The sequence below is a fragment of the Mustela putorius genome, unplaced genomic scaffold (assembly GCF_011764305.1).
Source record: "Mustela putorius furo isolate JIRA1106 unplaced genomic scaffold, ASM1176430v1.1 tig00003834_pilon_pilon_pilon, whole genome shotgun sequence".
NCBI classification, from domain to species: domain Eukaryota; kingdom Metazoa; phylum Chordata; class Mammalia; order Carnivora; family Mustelidae; genus Mustela; species Mustela putorius.
The window spans coordinates 45250118-45271710 of record NW_025421987.1 but is presented as its reverse complement, the minus strand read 5'-3'; the positions used below and the strand labels follow the sequence as shown (position 1 = coordinate 45271710).

Genomic DNA, 21593 nt, shown 5'->3' with positions numbered 1-21593 from the left:
AGCCAAGATGAAGGATGAAGGAGTCATAGAAAAGGTAGCTGGAAAGTAATCTCTCAATCTGTTTTTAGAAGGATAAACATATTAGGAAACAAGAGTCTTAATGAATTTATAAAAAAACACTTCATGTATTTAAGAAATGAAGAGGAAGGGTAGTAAACATCTCCGTTTGCTCTAAGTGAAGCACTTCAGGCTCTGGAAAGTTCACCCAGCTCATCCCTTGGAGGCACATGCAGACACTGTCAAGCACCCATCCCTGTTTCAAGCTGTTGTGTGTAAACACCTGTGTCCAAGCACAGTTCATTCTGTCACACTCTGCAGAGAGTGAACACCCTGCCCTTTTCCTTCCGGGCCTGAGTCCGGACTGAGTGGGGAGGCCTCTGTCACATACAGCAGGTACTAACTACCAGGGTTCCCTTCCTGGAGAGCTTTACATTCTCTGACTTAAGTAAGAAACCTCCTTCTTTTCACTGGAACACGTAATTGGCTAATCTTTACCTCCGATGCAGAGAAGATAGGCCTCTGCAAACTCTTCCAGAAACAGCTGGGGGTTAACAAAAACCAAAGGCAATTGTGTAAGCAGTTTGAAAATAAGCATGCTGGACTTTCTCCCTAGTTATCAGTTAGCCAATTCTTGTCTCTTGTTTGAGCTGCCTGCTAACCAGGGAGCACAGTGAAGTGGTGGGAATAACATCCAGAGCGTGGGTTGAAGGAGGAACAGAAGCAATTTGGCTTCCTACCCTCTCTGGGCCTGCGTTTCCTGAAGTCATCCCTCTTGCAGCAGAAGGACAATGGCTGAGCTGAAGGTAAGAGACTTTCTGCCAAGTTTGCTGCAGCTTCTTCAGCCAGAACCTGTGGAAGCTTCCGAGAATTCCAGAGTACCAGGGTCAGAAAGGACTTAACAAGGTCCTGTTCCAAAACCCTGTGTTCAGAGGCTTTGCCATTGTGTTCGCAGGCATGGCTGGGGCTGAGGCTGGGGGGTTGAGGGAGAGGTGATAAAGAGAAGAGATGAAGGAGATGACGCCTTCCTTGTCTGTCTCTTGCCTTTGTTCATTTGAAATGTCCTGGAAACCTGTAGACACCATAAGTGCTCCCCTTCACCATAGGCAGACACATTTCTCAGTGTCTGCTTCCCAGCCCCAAAGCCCCAACATCTTCCCACTGCTGCAGCTTCCTGGACTGTCTCCAGCCAGCCAATTAGATTTGCTTTATCCAGTCAATTATTTTGAGGATCCACAATCGGCCCTTGGCCAGTAGAGGCCCTAGCACTTCCTCTAGGAAATAAGTACTTTTTATTATTTAATGTGCAATTGAAAAGTACATGTGGGTTATGTGCTATTAATGAATTAACTTATATTATAATCCTCAAAATAAATCCAGGATATAGGCCCTCTTGTTTCTATTTAACCTATAAGGGAAGGAAAGTTAGGAGAGATTAAGTGACTTGCCCAAGGTCACTGCTTCCAAGTGATGGAGACTGGATCATAACCTGGTTTGTCTGAATCCAGATCCCAGGCTCCGAAAGGAGTTTTAGTGGCATCTAATGAACTGAATGCCTTCAGTCCAGGTAAAGGGATTTTATCCCCCAGTGTCTAAAACCATACCTAATACAGGGCCTGACACATGCATGTGGAACTGAATAGAACTACACAGAACTTTTACTCAAGCCAAGTGGGCTGCACTGCAGGCTTCTTTCAGGATACAGAGTTTGAGCACTTCCCTAATGTCCTTCAGCTGATACTGAGCCTGAAGAATCAAACATCTCCCTAGTTGATAGGGATCCTGAAATCACTCCACACTGAAGAAAATGAGCTTATCTTCATGCCTCACCAAGAGTTAAAAAGGCTGCAAAAGAACGCTCATTCTTTCATTCAGCAAATATTATGTGTTAGTACTGGTGCCACAGATTATAATCAGAAAGGAACTGAGTCTGGACTGGGAAGGTCAAGAGAAACTTCTTGAAGGAGGCTGTTTCCGAGCTGAGTCTCAAGGGAGAGGTAGAAATTGGCTAAATGAAAAGAGGTGGGGGCTAGAGGAAACACTGAGTACAAAGGCATGGCACCTGCAGACAGCCCAGAATGTTCTGAGAGCCAAGAGAGTTGCAGCTGAAGGGACAGCCAAGTTGAGATACCCAAGATGTGGTAGGATGTATGGGTCTGGATCTCAGGGAGTGGGTTGGGCGGGGAGAATAGATATGACAGGGCATCATATCAATGGTGGTAGCTGAAGTCTCAGAAGGAGAGTGCCTAAAACACTGTTTCCTGATGAAAATCCTATGGGGGAGTTCAGCAGGGGTTGGAAACATCCTTACCATTTATAAATAAATTATATCTAAAGTCCTATCCTGCTGAAATTTTTAGCAACTTATTATGCACAGCACCAGCAGACCAATGTAAATTGCATGCTGGTCTTTGTTCTCAATTTCAAAGGCTTTCTTCCCTGCCTGCTGTCTAATCTCCACAAGCAAAGGTTAGCTCTAGAGATCAGGAATCCAAATACAGAGAGCCAGATTGCATCATTCTAATCAATAAACATTATATAAGTAAAAAAAAAATATGCTTCTCAGCTTTTATTTCATTTTAATAGATATATCAACACAAAGCCTCAAATGAAATCACACTTACATAAAAGCAGCATAACTGGGGAAGAAAATTCAAAAGACAAAATAATAAAATTAAATTTCAAAAAGATCACCCCATGTTCTTACATTGCTTCACTTTGACAAATCTTGATTTCCTCATTTCTAAAATGAAGGGCTGTTTAATATCCAAACTTTGCCCTCCACCTCCCACCCCACCAAATATTTTGATTCATTAGGTCTGGGTCTGTGTTTAACCAATTTCTGGGGGTGATTCTATTCCCCCCCAGAGGTGGGAACCCCTAATACTGTCATTTTATTTCTTTCCTCTTTCTGCTATAACAAATGACCATAAATTTAGTGGCTTAAAACAACACATGTTATTCTCTTACAATTCTCGGGATCAAAACTGTAAATCATTTTCCCGGGGCCAAAATCCAGCTTCCCCAGACTGCCCTCATTCTGTGACGGAGGCCTCTTCTCCATCTTGGATATGCACCACCCCAGCCTCTGCTCCCCTCATGGCACTGCCTTTTCCTCTCCTGTAATCAGATTTCTCTCTCCCTCCCTCTACGGAGGACACGTGATTATAATTATGGTGCACCCAGATAATCCAGGTAACTCATCTCAAGATTCTTACTTCACCCACATCTGCAAAGTCTCTTTGAGTATATGAAGTAACGCTCACAGGTCCCAGGGATTCCGACAGAGATAACATTGAGGGTCCTGACTCAGCCTACCACAATCACCTGCAAGTCCCCAACAAGCTCTGTTCTCCGTTCCCAACACAGTTCATCAGAAATACTGGACCCTTTCCACAGGAACAAGGTAGCTCAAATTGCTTCTCCACCCTGTCTTCTCTCTCTTTCCTTTATGCTTAGTGGAAGGCAGTGAAGTGCACCATCTGCCCATCCCACAGGGGTGTTACCCAGAATCAGAGTCCAGAGAGAGCACCTCATAAACTTACTCTGACACACAGAGCACATCTTGGGGACCAGATAAGGATTAAAAAGCGGTATATTAGGCAGCTGCCAGACCACCAGCAGCACTGAAGTCACCTGGAGCCCCGTGATCTGCCCTTTCATTTAGAAAAGATTCAGATCATTCTCTCAGAAAAAAAGTGAAATCATATTTTTATGATGGGTCCAGTTATTCAAGAACCTGGACTGAAGGAAACATACAAACTCACTTGCTTAATGTTAGATTTTCTTTTCTTCTTGCATAAGGTGTATTTGTACACAGTCACTGAACCAGCTGCGGTTGAACGCTTGGATTTTCACAGCTGATATAAGCAGAGTCCCGATTCTGCCCTTGATCTCGGCGCCTTGGGAAAGCAGCTGCAGAATACTGCTTCCTCAAGTCAGGTGCCTTCGGCAGTAAGGGACATAGCATTTGAAAGCTCTAATAAACTCATCTGTAATTCTTCTCTCTGAGGATTAGAAAAGCCGACTGACTGGAGAGTGAGTCAGCATTTTCCGCCTCCTCTTCTGCCAATGCACCACAGCTTAGATGCAGAAACCGGCTCAGAACTCACACCTCTCTCGGAGCTGGGTGGCTCCCTTCCAAACTACCAGCTGTTCTTTCTCCTTTCTTTTCTATTTTTTAAAGCAGTCAGAAGCAAATGCTTCAGCACTACATATACTAAGTGTCTTTTCCCTTGTTCCCAAAATACATATAACTCTGGACTCTGTTCTGAGACCAGCAGTTGGGAAGAATGGGGAAGGTATTAATAAGTAAACCCACCCATGCCTGGAGAAGGTTCTGCCGTATTCCTCAGCACTCAAACCTCCCTGCCTCTCTTGCAGAGAGAAACAATACGGCAGTTGAGCAAAGTGAAGGCGATGTAATGCTCAGTGACTTCAGTCACAAGACTGGTCTAAAATTCCATTCTACGGAATTGAAGATAATTTGGGATCATTACCATTTCTCAGCAGCTCAAATTCAATCCCACTGACGGTGAGCATGAGGTCCATTCTGAAAGAAGAAAATTGTATTCAGTGGAGAGCCGGAATGCTGCATGCTCGGCCATTTCCCCAAGAAATCAGCCCAAACTGCATGCTGCTGCTGTTAACCTATCTGTGTTTAATAGAACTCGGTGTTTTTAGTGCTGATAGATTTCACATATACAAAAAAAAATGTGTCTGGAGGCAAAAAGAATAATTTCGCTTCCATTGCTTTCTAGGTCATAACTTTTCATATTTGATATTCCTCCCCAATATAGCAGTTATCGGCCTGATCATTGCTTACACATCCGGGCATAATGCATTCAGCTCATCCTTCTCCACGCTGCTGAGAACTCTGGAGGGCTTACCCTCCACCCACTTACATCCTTCTTATATCTCTTAAAGACATGTGCTCAGATGGTGGCATTTCACTCACTGAACAAGGCTGCACTTTCATTATCCTAGGCTAAAATTAAGTACATTTATTAGGAACAACTCTGGGAAGAAAATGGCCTTTTTTTTTCATATATTTAAGTGAGAGGAGAGTGGGTTCTAACCCCACTTTAAGCATCACACATACACTCAGAATAGACTCTAAGGGAAAGGCTAAATCAGACAATAGATATCTGTTGAGTACCTTCTGGTAAACCAGGCACAGAGCACACACAGGTAAATAGGACTGTTCTAGTCACAGATTCCATGGGTCTTATCAACTGACAGAGAAGCCAGACAGTGAACAAGAACTCACAGGTGTGTTAAGTGTTGTAAGAGTAAATGCAGGGGCTCCCATACTTTGCTTTGTTAAGAAAGTCCCTAACTTTTTTCCCCTCTGGGTACAAAGTAAAAAGCTGGCACTCAAGTAGTTGCCATGGTACCATGGTGGACATGCTTGGTCTGACACTCCTCCTGAAAGCCTCTCATATCTTCAAATGTGTTTTCATGTATCACAAAAATAGAAATATATACACAAGTGTTCCATAGGTGAACCAGATAATAAGGGTTTGCTGTAGATTGGATCCGTATTGCCTCTTCATGGCTGCTTATTTCAGAGTGTGGAGGGGAATGGGGCTCCCTACTCAGGGAGGTTGCCATTCAGGCCCAGCAAGATCCCAAGAATCTGGAGATGACAGGATGCCTGAGTTATCTCCCTTCTCCAGAACTTCCTGCTGGAAAAAAGAAATAAGTTGTTCTTGGAGTGGGATCGTTAAGAACAAGCCCATAAATCAACTAAGTACAGCTAAGGGTGGAGAGTCTATGCAATATGCTTCAGTCTTCTCCCAATAGATTGGTGGTCTTTAAAATTCACATAGAGCTTATTTCCTTTCCTGAATGGCCCGCATGCTGAGACAAAAGAAAACATATTCTATATGAACATCATACACAAACACATGTCCATATGGAAATTCTTACTTTCATTTAGACTATCAATGTTGTGACATGCTCTTTTAATGCTGTTAATGATAGCTTTTGTGTCTTTGTCATATGCAGTACATTCCTGGATTTGGGAACGAGTGTGCCTCGGAAGACCCTCGCTGCCCAGGTGCCCTGCCAGAAGGACAGGTATGAATGAATAGAATATTAGCTCAGAGAGCTCTGAATTGTAGGAATGAATAAATAGCCCTCAGGCCAAAGCACCTCCACCCACCATTGTTCCTGAGATTGTCTAGGAGTTTCACAAATCTTTAAGACAGTTAGGATACAGAACAGTGACAATACAAAGATTAAAGCAGGGTGGTGACTACTTATGGGAAAGCACCCAATCTGAAATAGTGAGACTAACTCTAGGACTTTCAGGAGGCTCAATGTTAAGAGGACTTCCTTAAAGTCCCTTTGAACAGCCGGAGATATGACAGTGATAAGAAAATAACCAGTCCTAAAAATGTATTCACAAAGATGTTTACCCTAGTGTTGGTTACAAGAGCAAAAATATGGCAAACAAAAATTTTTTTTGAAAATTTTGAAGAATATTTTACAGCATGAAAAAATGCTCATGATATAAATATTTGCTCTAAAATAAAAAGGTGTGATCATTATAGGACTACACACATCATTCATCACAGGATCCCCATCTTGAAGGATAAGAATGGAAGGAAATATACCAGTGTGTTAACATTGGGTTATTTCTGGATGGTGAGATAACAGGTTATATTTTATAAATGTTCTACATTATGCAGGTTTCACTTTTCTAACTAAAGGGAAAGTCACCTAAACATTTGCTACAAAAAGTATGTGTATGGGTTAGGGATGGTCATGTGCAGTGCTCCAGAGCGTCCCCATCCAGGACAGAATGCCCCCACTGAATTGCGTGGTGGGAAGGTTGGGATGGTTTTCTGATTGAAGTGATGTTGTCTACCGCCTCCTTTGTTTTAGAACAATCCTCAAGTCTGCCCTTACAATCTGTATGCTGAGCAGCTCTCAGGATCTGCTTTCACTTGTCCACGGAGCACAAATAAAAGAAGGTACAGTATTAGGATAATTCTGACCTGCAGACTGTGGGATTTATGACTAGTACTTAGTGCTGGCTCCTACGCTGGGCCATAGCCTTACACAGCTGCCAAAAATTCTGCTCTTCACAGGCTGTGCTCTGGGTGAGATCAAGGGATGGGCCTCATCTCCAGCTAGTATCAAGTGACTGGTGGAAGAAAGTGAGAGACTGGTTGCATGGAGTCTGGAAAACACACACGTCCAGCTCCATTTATAAATTCTCACTTACATTCAGAAGAAAATGTCCCTAATAAACTGTCCTTCCCCTAAGAGAATGCCCTCAATAAACTGTCCGGTTGAGTTTCCAATTTTGGTTTACTTGATTTTTTTTTTTTTTAAATAATGGTTAACTCAGAATTATAGATGATTCAGTATACCTTCTCTAGAAGATGAAGTATTATATTCTTTGCATAAAAATATTGTATAACTAAACTTGGGCAGTTGAAAGTTCAAGTATTATGGCCCCTTGTGGTTTGAATTAATAAGGTTTTACTCTTTGGAATTTGCCTTTATTGGAAACCAAGCACATTCATTAGCACAATGTGTCATTTTCTATGTTTGCTCTAATCCCACAAGCCAGGTCAATGAACTCATTCCCTTGACTGACTCCCATGGGGCAGGTTGAATGCAATAGATGTGTGGTTTAGGGAGGCAGTAAGTGCTATGGCTTAAATGAGTAGTGTCAAATTATAGGAATATCAGGCTAGGGCCTCTGTGAAGAGGGCTGCTCCTGATATTGGAGATCTGGGATGAGGGCAGTTGGTCTGGTACTGCTTAGTGGGAAGGACTGGGTATACCTCCACAGACTCCTCCTGAGAAGCAGAAGAGATAACCAGTACAACAGCACAATGGACCACAATGGACCGCAAATAAAAAAGGTGGTTCTCTTTGGTGGTTGATTATGCCCACTCTGGGGTAAGGTCCCCTGAGTTTAAATCCTGCCTCCTTCTCTTTTCAGCTGGGTGACCTTGGGCAAGTCATCTACCCTCCCAGAGCCTCTAGTTCCTCATCTGTAAAAGAGATAATGATAGTACCTATTTCATAGTTGTGGTGAAGATTAAAGGAAAGAATGCCTATAAAATACTGAGCACATTGCCTGGCACACAGTGAGTGCTCAATGAACATTAATTTTCCTGATCATCATTACTGTTGCCATAGCTGAGTTTTTCCCGCAGTACAGGGCATCTCTAGGTTGTGTCAGAGAACTCAGTGTGAACTATGGCAAGTGCTATGCTATCGTGTCCATATCAATATTGCTTCTCTCTTCATAACTATGGGCATGGAGAGAAGAAGAGAGAGTTTCTCATACTTCCCAAAATTGGGGGTTAAGTCTATTGCCATTTAATCATCTCTCTCTTTCTCTACAATCCCAAACAGTCAAGGTAAGGTAAGCACACTGACAATTTCTGTCCGTTCTAATTTATGACAACCTAGCCTCCATGACTATGTTCTTGATTTTATGGCCCATTCGCTAATGGGACACCTGGACTCCAGATTCTGCTGCCTACCCCCATTATTCAGCGGTATCTTCAGCCAGCAGGAGCTTAGCTCTGTTCCAGGAGGCTGAAAAGGAGCTGTTGGCATTTCATTAAGAAGCTGGCACCTTTCCTTGAATCAGAATTAAATCTCTGTCCAGGGCAATGTAGTGCTGCCTGGGGAGTTTTGTAAACAGCTAAAAAATAAGGGACACTAGGCCTGGCTCACCCATCTGTTTAGAACTCTGCAAAGGTATCTCACAATAATTTTGTGAAAATGCTCAAAATCCCAAGTGGAAAGAAAGAACCAGCTCCCTCCATAGGTGAGCAAGCCTGGGATTCTTAGAGTGAGTCACTACTCCTTTAAACCACAGAGTGGTGGGTTCTCACAAAACTATCAGAGATTACAACCACCAAGGGTTAATTTTTATCTGATTAGTTAGCTGAGCCCTTAGGTTCTGAGAGGGGAGAGTCAATACAGATAATGTGGAAAATCTGGACCATGATAAAAACCTGGATGATTAGGGATAGGCAGACAATTCAACTTATATCTAGTAAGTGAGCACCTACTGTGTGTGAGTCATTCTAGATACAGAAGCTGAATCCTTGCAATCCTAGGAGATAAGGATAAGAAACAGGATCAGGGAATTTTTGTAACTTGCCCAGGATCACACAGTTGCTTCTAAGATATACATACATTCCCTTAACTCTAGACACTACTGGAAGCTGCAGAAACTCAGTTTATTCATAGCCTGAAGTCCAAGGTCTAAGGTCATATCATTTAAAAGTGGAGGAATCAAATGGACACTAGACAAATCTACCCCTTTTATCTCCCCAATGGTTCATTGTGGGGCCAGGCAGACTCCAGCCCTTGAAGTAGACTGACATAGGGCTTAAGGGGCCACAGCCTGTTCAAGGAGGTCTGGTCTTCCATTGTCAGAGGTAGTGCTTCTTATCATTCTGTACACTGCCAGAGTGATGGCCTCTGAAAAGACATGGGTCCTGCTTAGCGAGTTTCAGAGTCCCTCTCGACTTCTGGACAGTTCTCCTGGTGTCCTTCAAGACTTCTGCATCAGTCTTCTTCTCTTCCGGAAGCCTGAGGTCTGGGTCCTGGCAGGGGGATCTTTGTCTCAGGCCTTATGTATACAGATAATAAAACTTGAAAAGGAAGGAAGGGAGGGAGGGAGGAAGAGAGGAAGGAAAAAAGAAAACAAAATTACAAATATACTTAGTATAAGAATATATGCACAGATCTTACGATGTTGGAGTACAGAGTGTTAATTTCCTAAACATCTTACAAATTAATATAAAAAAAAAACAATAGAAAAACGGTAAAGGACACAAGTAACTCATAGTAAAATTACAAAGGACCAATAAACATACAGATTCTCGACCTTACTCATAATAAAGGAAATACAAAATAAAAATGAGATACTATTTGTTACCTATAAGGCCAAAATTATTTTTAATAATACCCCAGGGGCTCCTGGGTGGCTCAGTGGGTTAAAGCCTCTGCCTTCAGCTCAGGTCATGATCCCAGGGTCCTAGGATCGAGCCCCGCATCGGGCTCTCTGCTTAGCAAGGAGCCTGCTTCTCCCCCTCTCTCCGCCTGACTCTCTGCCTACTTGTCTGTCAAATAAATAAATAAAATCTTTAAAAAAAATAATACCCCATATTTCTGAAGACTTGAGTTATCAGTCACTCTCACTCATTATTGTTTTGAGAACAAAGTGGTACAATGATTTGGCAATTTTGTTTATATATGCACTAGTGATATATGAGAATACACAGGAACATTGGTAAGCTCTGATGCTGCTGGTAATTGGATCTGAAGAAATTGAAAGAGAAATTGAAGGACCCATTTACCCTTAGGGAATTTGAATTACTTAAATTATCTCTACCAATAGCATATATTACTGTTATAATTTTTTTTTAATTTCTCAAAAATAGCAAAGAAACTACCCATATACTCTCAATCTTTGTAGGATTCATTGTCCTCACTTTCCAGAGTAAGAATTAGTATCCAATGACATATACACACTGATGTTTTTCTATGGATTTTCCTGTACACTTATCCCTCAAGGTACTTTTCCCCTTCCTTTGTAATTGTCATTGGGAAAGACAATGCTTCATTTTTTGTTAGCATGGGAACCACAAGAGCCAGGAGCCTCAGTTTGAAGAGTGATGGGTAGAGTGGAAAGGTGGGAAAAGGCCAGTGGCTATGAGCAGCAATGGCTATTAAGAAGTAATGCTGTGTCATTGTTTCTCACATTAAAGCCCACAAATCGTTGACTTGAGCACCTTCTGGATCGTACTTCCTGAGCCAGTTTGCCTATCCCTCATAACACCACCCTAAGGCTTATGTGTCCTTGTTTTCTCCCAGTTGGCTGTATAGGATTCTACCTTCAGTGTCTCACAAGCCCTTTGAATCCATCGACCAAGGCCATATCACTCACAACTGGGATGAAGTTGACCCCGACCCTAACCAGGTAAACTGGTCCTGTGCGTTGGCACATGCCATGTATCCAAAACCTTGATTACAAATATTTAAGTCAAACCTGGGTCTTTGAGAAATTAGACATTGAAAAAATATCAATATTAAAGTGTATCTGTTCTTTTGCTCAGACTTGGGTGGGAATTTTGGAATTGACTATTCACGTGCACGAGTGTGTGTGTGTGTGTGTGTGTGTGTGTGTTTATTTATTTACTCTGCTTTCGGTAATGAGAGAGATTCAATACTATAGTGGACTGAGATCTGTTTTTGTTTTTTTACCTTTGAGAACTCCAGTATACCCCCTTTGTCCAGCTTAGGGACACGCCACAGATAACAGGTATATAATGCAGGAAGCAAAACAGACCCGGGTTTGCATCCCCACTCCCCCACTTACCTGCTGGGTCTTTGAACAACCGTGTTTCAACTCTACACCGAGGTGATTACATCTGCCATGCAGTGCTGTTGGGATGAAAGAACAGGTGTGAACGTGCTTCACACTGTGCTTGGCACATAAGAGGCAAGACCCAGGGCTCGGATACAGCCATGTTGATATAATCACGTAAAGGAAGCAATATAATATCGAGTATAAAACCTTGAATTTTATATTCAGGTCAATGTGTTTATTCATTTTATATTATTTTTTTATTCTGAAGTCCCTCTCTGCCAAATTGGCAGAAAACAACTTCATGTCAGTCTTGCCTAGGAATCACTGGTTTTAAACAATGCCAAAGTAGGAGTAGGGGTTGGGCCTTGCTGGTTGGTCCTCCCTCCCTGGGTAATGTTGAGATGTGCATTGTTCTGCTGTCATCAGGCAGAGGCTTGGGCATGGAGTCATCTGCCAGTCCAATTTTGGTTCTGTTGTCCCAGGTAAGACACACAACTCTTCCCTCCTACTTGGAGCTGCTGGGTACAGGTTCAAGACTCTTCTTGGTATTCAAATTCCACACAGACCCATCAGCCACCCATTCATTTCTCTCTCTCTCTCTCTCTCTCATTCTCTCCTTCCCACAGCCCACAGAAATCTGATGCCTCCTCTTTGTTTACCAAGACATTACATCTATACCTACAAATCCCTTTCCCGTAAATGCTTAACAAAAGCCAGCATAATCATAGTCACTTTTGATTTCCTGCTCTGCTCCACCTCTCCTAATTACGGAAATCTCAGAGAACTGTGTACCTGAGTGCTACCTACTTCTCTCCAGCAGGGACAGAAGGGAGGCCTTCAGAGTGAAAGCCAAATGTGAGTTAACAACTTAAAATGTTAGCCGTCTCATAGCCATTTTGAAAATAAGATATGTCGTCTAAATGACTGCCCCTTAAACTTGTGTGAAGTTTAATGCACGAAGCCAACATCCTCCCTGTTCACCACTGGCCTATTTTTGCCTCTCAGCATATGGGAAAAGGTCAGTCCCTGCACCAGCCCCCAACCCTGCAAGCACCATGCCTACCAAGTCCCCAAATCCAGCTTTCAGCTCCTGTCCGTTTCTGCTTCCTCCAGTCAGGGCTCTTGTGCAGACCACAGTTTGCACCACCAACGTGGAGACTCTTGTCTTCACCTCGTCCTTGAGTCTCACCTGGCTTCCTATTCCAGGCCAGTCTGACCACTTTCTCTCCCACCCTCAGGTTAAGAATGCCCCTGGCAGACCATCTTCATTTAACCGTCTAGTTCCCCACTCACCTTGTAAAGGGCCATAAATCATTCTATCCAAAGTCACTGCTTATTCTCTGGGAATCTCCCGGATTCCTCAATGCCTTACATCTCAAATTTGCTAATTCCTCTTTTAAAGTTATAATAGTCATGCTTGTTTGTTTTTGACCAATAGATAGACCTGATTGCTTAATAATGGAGCTCTATCTTCTATTAGAAAATATAAAGGAGGGATACTTGTACTTTGATAGGATTCCTGGTTAAACTAAATAAATTAGGCATTTAATATATATACTAATTTTGGATGATTGAGAGGGTGTATGAGTCACAAGGATTTTCCCTATTCTTTTCTTCAGGCAGCATAAGGGAAACCCCAATTAAATTTCTGCTAGCCCTCTCCTGTGGAGCCAAATCTCATACTATACAAAGGAATAGGGTGGTTGTAGAATCAGAAAGTAAGACAAAAATTAAGTACAAACAACATTATCTCTGAAAAATCCCTTGACTTACCCACAAATTATAGGATACGTGGTTTTGTGTATGCCATTCTGTATGGTAATTCTTATGTACACTGAATTGGAGAACTAACTACACAAGTTGAGCTAGACTATAAGAAGGATTGCAGGGAAAGGCCATAGGTAAATATTCAGGAATTCAAATTGTGGGGACTTTATTTTTTTTTAAGAATTTATTTATTCATTTGACACAGAGAGAGAGCACAAGCAGTGGGAGAGACTGCCAGAAGGAAAGGGAGAAGAAGGCTCCCCCCTGAGCAGGGAGCCAGATGCAGAGCTCAATGAGGGGCTCAGTGAGAGGCTTGATCCCAGGACCCTGGGATCATGACCTGAGCCAAAGGCAGATGCTTAACCAACTGAGCCACCCAGACATCCCCCATGGGGCTCTTATGATAACTACCAAATAATTAGTGGTAAATAAGGCAGAGTGGGAAATTTCAGTGCCCCTGACTACTCATATCATCCACACCAGTCATCAAAGCCTCTATAACCTTAATACAACTTCATAGATTTTTTTATGATGTACAGCCAACAGTGGAGCCACACTTATGTTTGTATAATTTATTTGGGGTAGGAGTCAGGTTTTAAGTCTGACCTTTAAGGAAAATGTGAGTGTGATGTGTTTCCTGTGAGGGTGAGAAGTAACATGCTCATGTTTTTAATATATTATTATTTCTATGACTATTATAGATACATTTTATTTAACATGAATACACCCCTTTACAGTAATTATTTTGTAGTACGGGTAGGTTATCCATGGAAGCTAACCTCACCCTGATAGAATTTTTCTGGTTTTGTCTTGTTATAAAAGCAATGCATTCTTAATAAAAACTCAAATGATGTAGATTAACAAAGGAGAAAATGGAAGTCTCTCATAGGCAAGAGTCAAGTATGCCATTTTTGCATGTTCTTTTATTGTTTCGTAACTAGTTAACACACACTTTGAGAGGGAAGTTTGAGTTAACTGTGTTGAAAAGCCTGAGTTACTGCAGAGGCATCAAAAGAGCTGCACCAACAGTTTCTGCTTGCTTTCTAGTAGATACTCAATATACATTTGTTTTTTCTCCTTCCCTGTGTTTCCCATTCCAGCCTCCCTTTGCACTTCTCCTCCGACTTGTTACCTTTCTCCAGTTTTGAATTTCTTCGAACACAGTCTTTACGATGGCCACCAAGTGAATTTCTTCCCCATTATTTCCCTTCTTTCCATTTATGACCTTGTGCTCACACACCTTGGGACAGCCGTGCCCCAGAACTCAACACTGTCTCTGTGAGCAACCACTCTGCCAAGGTAATGGTTTATTATCCTCTTGTCCTGTGACTTACCTCCCCTGCTGTCCAGCTTCCTTTGCCCTGATGCACACATCCTGGCTGTTCATGCTACGTCGATTCTTTTGTCTTTTCATTTACACCTTCTTGACAAGTTAATATCTCTTTCCAATTTTATGCTTCATTAATAACCACAGCAATCTGCATTCATCACTTCACCCCTCTCATAACCTCTTCCAAATATGGACGCTAGACTCTCATCAGGAAAGTCTCAGAAAATTATATTTGGGTACCCATCTGACAGTCCTTTTCTGTTGAAGCCTGTATCGTAGGTATGTCTTCACCTGTCATAAACCAAAATAAATAATTCACCAGTTTCACCAACTCCCCAAATTAGTCATCTCTGGGAATTTGAAGACTTGAAAATCACCTAATATTTCCTTCAGGAGAGCATCATGGGGTATGCTATCATCACTGTCACCTTTGATACATTGCCAGGAAGACTGAGGATGATGTTCCCAAAACCTTTATTTCCTCTTAGCATATATTTAATCAATTGTCTAAGAATTAATGAAAACTCTTTTTGAAACAAACAAACATCTTTTTGAGTGTATTTAGATTCAGCCTATGGACATAACAAGTTCAATCCATTAATATCTCATAAGAAATACACCTAATTTTGTTCATTATGTACTTTCTTCTAACTTCTGGAATCTCAGAATCTAACAAACAAATCTATAACGAGTTTAACTGTGATTTTGCAGATTTCAATTAGCATTCCTGAATCAGCATTCCTCTCTAAAGATCAGAGTCCTTTAAAGTTTATCTTTCTTATTACTAAATCCCTAACTTTTTGACTTTCAGAAAGTCAGACTGAAGCCAGTTAAGACTCAGCTAAGGAAATTATCTCTTAGTTCTCAACCAGTATAATTTGGACCAAGTGATAAACACCTCATAGCTAATTAAAGACCAAGCCATAAAATTCCCTTTTCCTCTAGGACATGCAAATTACCAAAAATGCTTCCTAAAAATACACCCTTCCAGGGTATTTGCTGTTTAATTTGTCAAACTATTCAGTTCCACTACCCCTAAAAGCCCCCTCTCTCCAAAAATGTCCTGGATTTCCCACTTCTTTAAAGCTTTTGACCAAGCCTCTCCTATTCACACCAGATTTCTAAGAAAGAAATCTAAATCCATTTTATCACCCCCACTCATCTCTCAACCCTACATAGTTGAGCCTACCCAAACTACCCTATTAAAACTGTATCTTCTTTAAACAACAATAATGCACTCCCCACTATTAATATGTTTCTATTCAAAACTTAAAATAAGAATGTCAATGCCTGGGGGCTCCTGGGTGGCTCAGTAGGTTAAGTCTCTGCCTTCAGCTTAGGTCATCATCTCAGGGTCTTGGGATCGAGGAGCCCCACATCAGGCTCCCTGCTCAGCGGGAAGCCTGCTTCCCCCTCTCTCTCTGCCTGCCTCTCTGCCTACTTGTGGTTTCTCTCTGTCAAATAAATAAATAATTTTTTTAAAAAAAAGAGTGTAAATGCCCAATAATCCCATCAATGCAGAACTAACCACTTGAAATGTTTCCGTATCCTTCTTTCTAGTCTTTTTTTTTTTTTTTTTTAACATTGTAAATAAGATCTGGGGTCCCATGCAGCCAGAAACCAAAAGCAATTGAGAATAATTCCAATCTTCATTTGTTTCTCCTGAGAACACTAAAGAATACCCAATACATGACCTACAAGAACACTTGGTAAACTCCCCTTTCCCCAATTCCCCCGGACTCCAGCCATCTCACACCCAAGTCCTCTCTCATTTCACAGCGCATCTTCCCAAGCTCCTCAGCCCCTCATATGATTCACAGCCTGGCTCCTCCTCCTCCTCATTCTCCTCCTCCTCATCCTGCTCTTTTCTGCCCCTGGAGAATGAACTTTTGGTGTAGGTTCTGATCCCCTTTCCTAGGAGATTCACACGTGAAACATGGATCTGCATGGTGAGGCTGGAGTTCACAAGATTTGAGAGGAAGGCATGAGGATGGGCAAATTGGAGTTTTCCAAAGAAGCAGGGAAGGGCAGAGGAAGGGCTGTAAATAATCGTATATTAATGTTGTTTTAGAAATCATTTATACAAACAAATCAAAAGTAGAGACAGACCCATAAATACAGAGAACAAACTGATGGTTGCCAGAGGGGAGGGGGTGGGGTGCGGAGATGTGCAAAATGGGAAAGGGAGGGGGAGATACAGGCTCCCAGTTATGGAATTAATAGGTCATTGGGATAAAAGGCTCACCATGGGGAATATAGTCAATAATATCATAATAGCACTGCATGGTGACAGATGGTAGCTACACTTGTGGTGGGCATAGCATCATGTATAGACTTATCAAATCACTAAGTTGTACATCTGAAACTAATGTCACATTGTGTGTCAACTATACTTCAATTTAAAAAAAATCAGTTATGTATATATTTACTCTAATGAAAGTCATGCTGTAATACAGTTTTACCTCGTAGGTTTTTTTTTTTTTTAATTTAAACATCATATTTTGTGCCTTTTCCCATGTCTTTTTTAAACTTCTTGAGTACAGGGAATTTTTAACTTGGCTTTATAATCCAATATATGTTTATAAAACAATTATTCTACTGTCATATACTTAGAGTGTTTCCGTTTTTACTATCATAAATCATCTATGGCTAAATACAATCCTTTCTCCTCAACATCCCAAAGCCTTCAAAGGTTGACTTCCCTCTCTTCTTCCTGTGCAGGTGTCCAAGATAAGCAATCAAGAGCACTAATTTACCATCATATCTTTCAAACCCTCCACTCTCTTCCATGTGCCCTACCCACCAGCCATACTGGAACTTTTACCATTTCAGGGCAATACCCTAATACCTGAGGCAATACCTGCCTCAGTACATTGTGCTCTTTCACCTATCTGGCATTTTCTCTTTTTTCCTTATAAATATTCACCCATCCAAATCCCACCCATAATTTATGATTCATCTTAAAGACCACTTTCTTCCTTGAGCCCTATATGTATTTCTCAGGGTATTTAAGAATATGTCTCATCATCTTCATATGACCTGCTGTGTTCAGCACATGTCTTCTTCCAAATAGTAGAACCACAAATACTTGTTGAATTAACTCCCTGAGAGCTCAGATCCCATCATTCTATAAACAGACTAGATTGCATTTTCCTAAAGGCATTCACTGGTGTTTGCCCAAAGTATTAGAGAACAGGTTGCTCTCTGTTCAGCCCTTTTGGATAGCTTGCTGGCTCCTTTAACAGTAAATCTCCATCAACTTGCGTTTCACTCCTTGGAAAGATGTTGCTTTTTCTGAAAACTAGATTATTTCATTGTGGGTATCTCTTATTTTCCATATATAAGAATGTTAATAGGCTATATGCCAAGACTTATTCCCGAGGGAACATTTCTCTTCCAAAGTCATTTCACTTACCTATTTCCTTGTTTTTCTATCAGAAAGTGCCCACACTTCCACCTTCAAGGTCTTCTGTAACAGTTTCCCTGAGGGCAGAGACTGTCAGTGTTTACTGCCAGCATGGGACATTAAACCTGGCACACAGAGAGGTCCCCAATAAATCATTTGAATGAATTAATATAAGGGGATTGAATAAGAATGTTGACACTGAAGAACCTTAGCAAGGTTCTGGTCCCAGAAATAAGACTGGGACAAGAACCTTAGCAAGGTTCTGGTCCCAGGAATCAGACTGGGCAAGGGCAACTTAGCACTGGAGGAGTTATAAATAAGGGTGAGATTGGAAGACCAATACAAGACCGTTTAAGGGAGGCAAAGCCTGCATTTAGAAGCTATGCGGATCATGAATAGTTTGGGAAGCAGAACAAGATAGGCAGGGATATAAAGGCTCAGGTTGTAGGTTACTAAGAGAAACTGGGAGCATCTTGGATTCTGTTCTTAGTAGAGAAAACTTCTCTAAACCATCAGTCCTTTCACTTCTAAAATTGAGATGATAATCCTAGGTATCTCAGAAGGTTGTCGTGAGAATTAAATGTCATCCAACAAATATTTACTGACTATTATGTTTCATGCTCTATGCTAGGATCTAAGTAATGGATGTAATGCTCTTAGTTTTATACTCAAATGGGAATCCAGGTTTCTATTTGTGAAAAAATGTCATTCAAATCCAATGAAGAGTTACCTTTTTTGTAGCTTGATGAAAGACTTTTTTCATTTAAATTTTAGTTTGTTAATGTACAGTGCAGTACTGGTTTCTGGAGTAGAGTTCTGTGATTCCCCATTTACATACTACACCCAGGGCTCATCACAACGCAAACCCTCTTGAATACCCGGCACCCTTCTACCCATCCCCCAACCACCTCCCTCCATCTACCCTCAGTCTGTTCTCTATTGTTAAGAGTCTCTTATGGTTTGTTTCCATCTCTCCTTTTCTTCCCCCTTCCCATATGTTCATCTGTTTTCTTTTCATGAAAGACTTTTGAAAGTCTGAATAAAGTATAGTGACTTGCATCCTCCTTAACTGTGTTCTTGCCTATTACTTTGAAGAACTCCAATGGGTCACTCAAAGCCTGATTTCTCTCCACAAATCATGCTGGCTTTCCTCTTAAATTACTAGATTTGCTGAAGAATGCAGTGAGCCACTGTTTTATTTTATTCACCCCCCACACATACACACAGCTTTTTGAGTCTGTACTTAAACTCACTGTAGTGGGATTACCCTGGGCCTCTCCTAGCCATAGTTACTGCTAATAATTGCTCACACATTGTGGTCACTACAAATTCTTAGTTACTTCCAAATTCTTAGGTGATATCGGCTTCTAATGATATGTCTACTTTAGTCAGCCATTATTGTTCAGAGTATCTAACTCATCTAATCTAGTTGAGTCCAAGGCCATTTGGGAGGGAGTTTCAGTAAATTAAAGAATCTTAGTGTTGAAAGTGATACTCAGATCATCCAGTCCAACTCCCGATCTTCTGACTCTGGAAATACTGAGACCAATTCTCTAATTTCTTTTTCATTACTGAGCATGCATTTTAAATCCTGATCATTAAATGTTGCCACTGATTCTGTTTTTCTCCAGTAACCTTAAAAAAAATTTTTTAAGATTTTATTTATTTATTTGATAGATAGAAATCACAAGTAGGCAGAGAGGCAGGCAGAGAGAGAGAGAGAGAGAGAGGAGGAAAAAGGCTCCCCGCTGAGCAGAGAGCCCAATGTGGGGCTTGATACCAGAACCCTGGATCATGACCTGAGCCGAAGGCAGAGGCTTTAACCCACTGAGCTGCCGAGGCACCCCACCCTAAAATTTTTTTAATTCTAACTTGGTAGTCCCTTGAAAATGCTTTCCAAATTATTTCTAACCACCTCATTTCTGGTAAGTAAAAGTTTATTTTCCAATGGAATTTGTAGGATACAGCCACAAAATGTGTGAAGCAATGATAGAAGTGAAAGAAATAGATAAATCCATAATTATAGTTAGAAACTTCAACATCTCTCAACAGTTGATAGAAAAACTACACAGAAAATCAGGATATAGAAGAAGTGAGGGTTTTTCACATACCTAAAGACTTACATTCTAGAGTTAAATTCTAGAAAAATTCTTTGGACTTTTAGAAACATTTCCCAATTTACTATTGCCAGAATGTCACTTGACCACAGATAATCCCACAAATTTTTTTTAGTCTTATTCTTTGAGATATTAGCAGGGTTCTTGGTGCCTTACATTTATTCATTCATTCAATCATTCAACAGAAATTTATTAATATCCTCTATTGCCAAGATACTACATTGAGTACTATAATTGATTTCATTATTTTTGAAATGTTTAATAATTAAATTCCTTGTGAAGGGTTATTTAGCAATAATATATAGTATGAATTTTAAAAACTTTTGAAAAAGTTATAGGACTAAATCAACTAACAAGCATCCTTTGTCACTCTTAGAAGCTCTTCTCTGAAGAGAATTCTGGAATTATAGTTTCCTCCAACACCCCATTGTTACATGTAAGAAAAAAATACAATCAAGAAAGACAAAATGACTTGACTTGTCTGAGGTCACAGAATAAATGGAAACAGAGGCAGTAGCAGGACCCACATCTCATTCCTGGCTCAGCCCAATGCACAGCCCCGCTTGGGCTGGCTGTGGATCAGAGGTTACTGCTCCACAGCATGCAATTAAACTGAACATCTGGCTTTAGCAGGAGATGTTTCTCCTCTCTGCTTCATGGGTTCTTCCTGGTTTTCATCTCCCCTCACATTTCATCTCCCTCCTCACATTCCACAACATATCACACCAAAGTTCCTGACAAAAATCTCTTGCCCAAAGATCAAAAGCTGGCTTCTTGTGAGTCAAGGATTTATCAGAACCAGCTTGGGTTTTTACTACCCTTCATAATGCACTGAATATAGAACTTGTATAATCTGCTGCTGTCAGACCCAGCTGATAACTTACTTCTTTCTCTATACCATCTCCATCATTTGAAGGGTATCATTTTTGCATTAAAGAAGATTATTCAAGACCACTGCCTCATCTAGTGTGTGGGTCCTGTTGAAGGCATGCTCTCTACATCATCATGTAGGGCCTGTCCATCCGACAACCCTGGCTCTTTCCTCATTACTTGAAGGTTGATGTGCTATAGAAAACTAAAAAACTAACCAGCAAAAACCAGCCAAACCAACCTCTCAGCCTCTCTGACTTAGTTTTTCCCACTCACAGAAGACAAATCTCTTCTTTGGGATTTAGGACTTTTTTCCACCCTCAACAGATATTTCAATTTCAGGAAGATATACAAAGGCGTATACAACAAATCAGGCAGTGCTTCTCCTATTACTAGAATTTCTTCTCTTTCTTTCTTTTCTTTCTCTCTCTTTTTTAAAAAGATTTATTTGAGAAAGAGAGTGTGTGTGCATGATAGGGGGAAAGGCAAAGGAAAGGGAGAGGGGAAGTAGACACCCTGCTGAGCACGGAGCCCTATAGAGGGCTGGACTCAAAGATCATGACCTGAGGGAAACCCGAAGTCAGACACTTAACTAAGCCACCCAGGCTCCCCTTCTCTTTTCTTGTTCTCCTTTTTTCCTTAGGTTTGTAAATCTTTATGCTGGTGCTATTTAAATATCCTTGCTACTTAGTAGCTAGCATGTCGCTGCCATATCCGGCCAAAGATACCACAATTTAGTTGACTGAT

At 41.1% G+C, this 21593-nt stretch overlaps 1 protein-coding gene across 1 annotated transcript in view; it reads left to right on the top strand.

Annotated features, from left to right (window-relative positions):
- Nucleotides 1-359: 359 nt before the first annotated feature.
- Nucleotides 360-21593, top strand: part of HGD (homogentisate 1,2-dioxygenase) — a 43061-nt gene continuing 21827 nt past the window's right edge. Inside the window, exons 1-4 of the mRNA XM_004772787.3 lie at nucleotides 360-803; nucleotides 6007-6078; nucleotides 6889-6977; nucleotides 10861-10966. Of these exons, the coding sequence (XP_004772844.1) occupies nucleotides 789-803; nucleotides 6007-6078; nucleotides 6889-6977; nucleotides 10861-10966 (282 nt within the window). The 5' untranslated portion in view covers nucleotides 360-788. The remainder of the gene's footprint in view (nucleotides 804-6006; nucleotides 6079-6888; nucleotides 6978-10860; nucleotides 10967-21593) is intronic.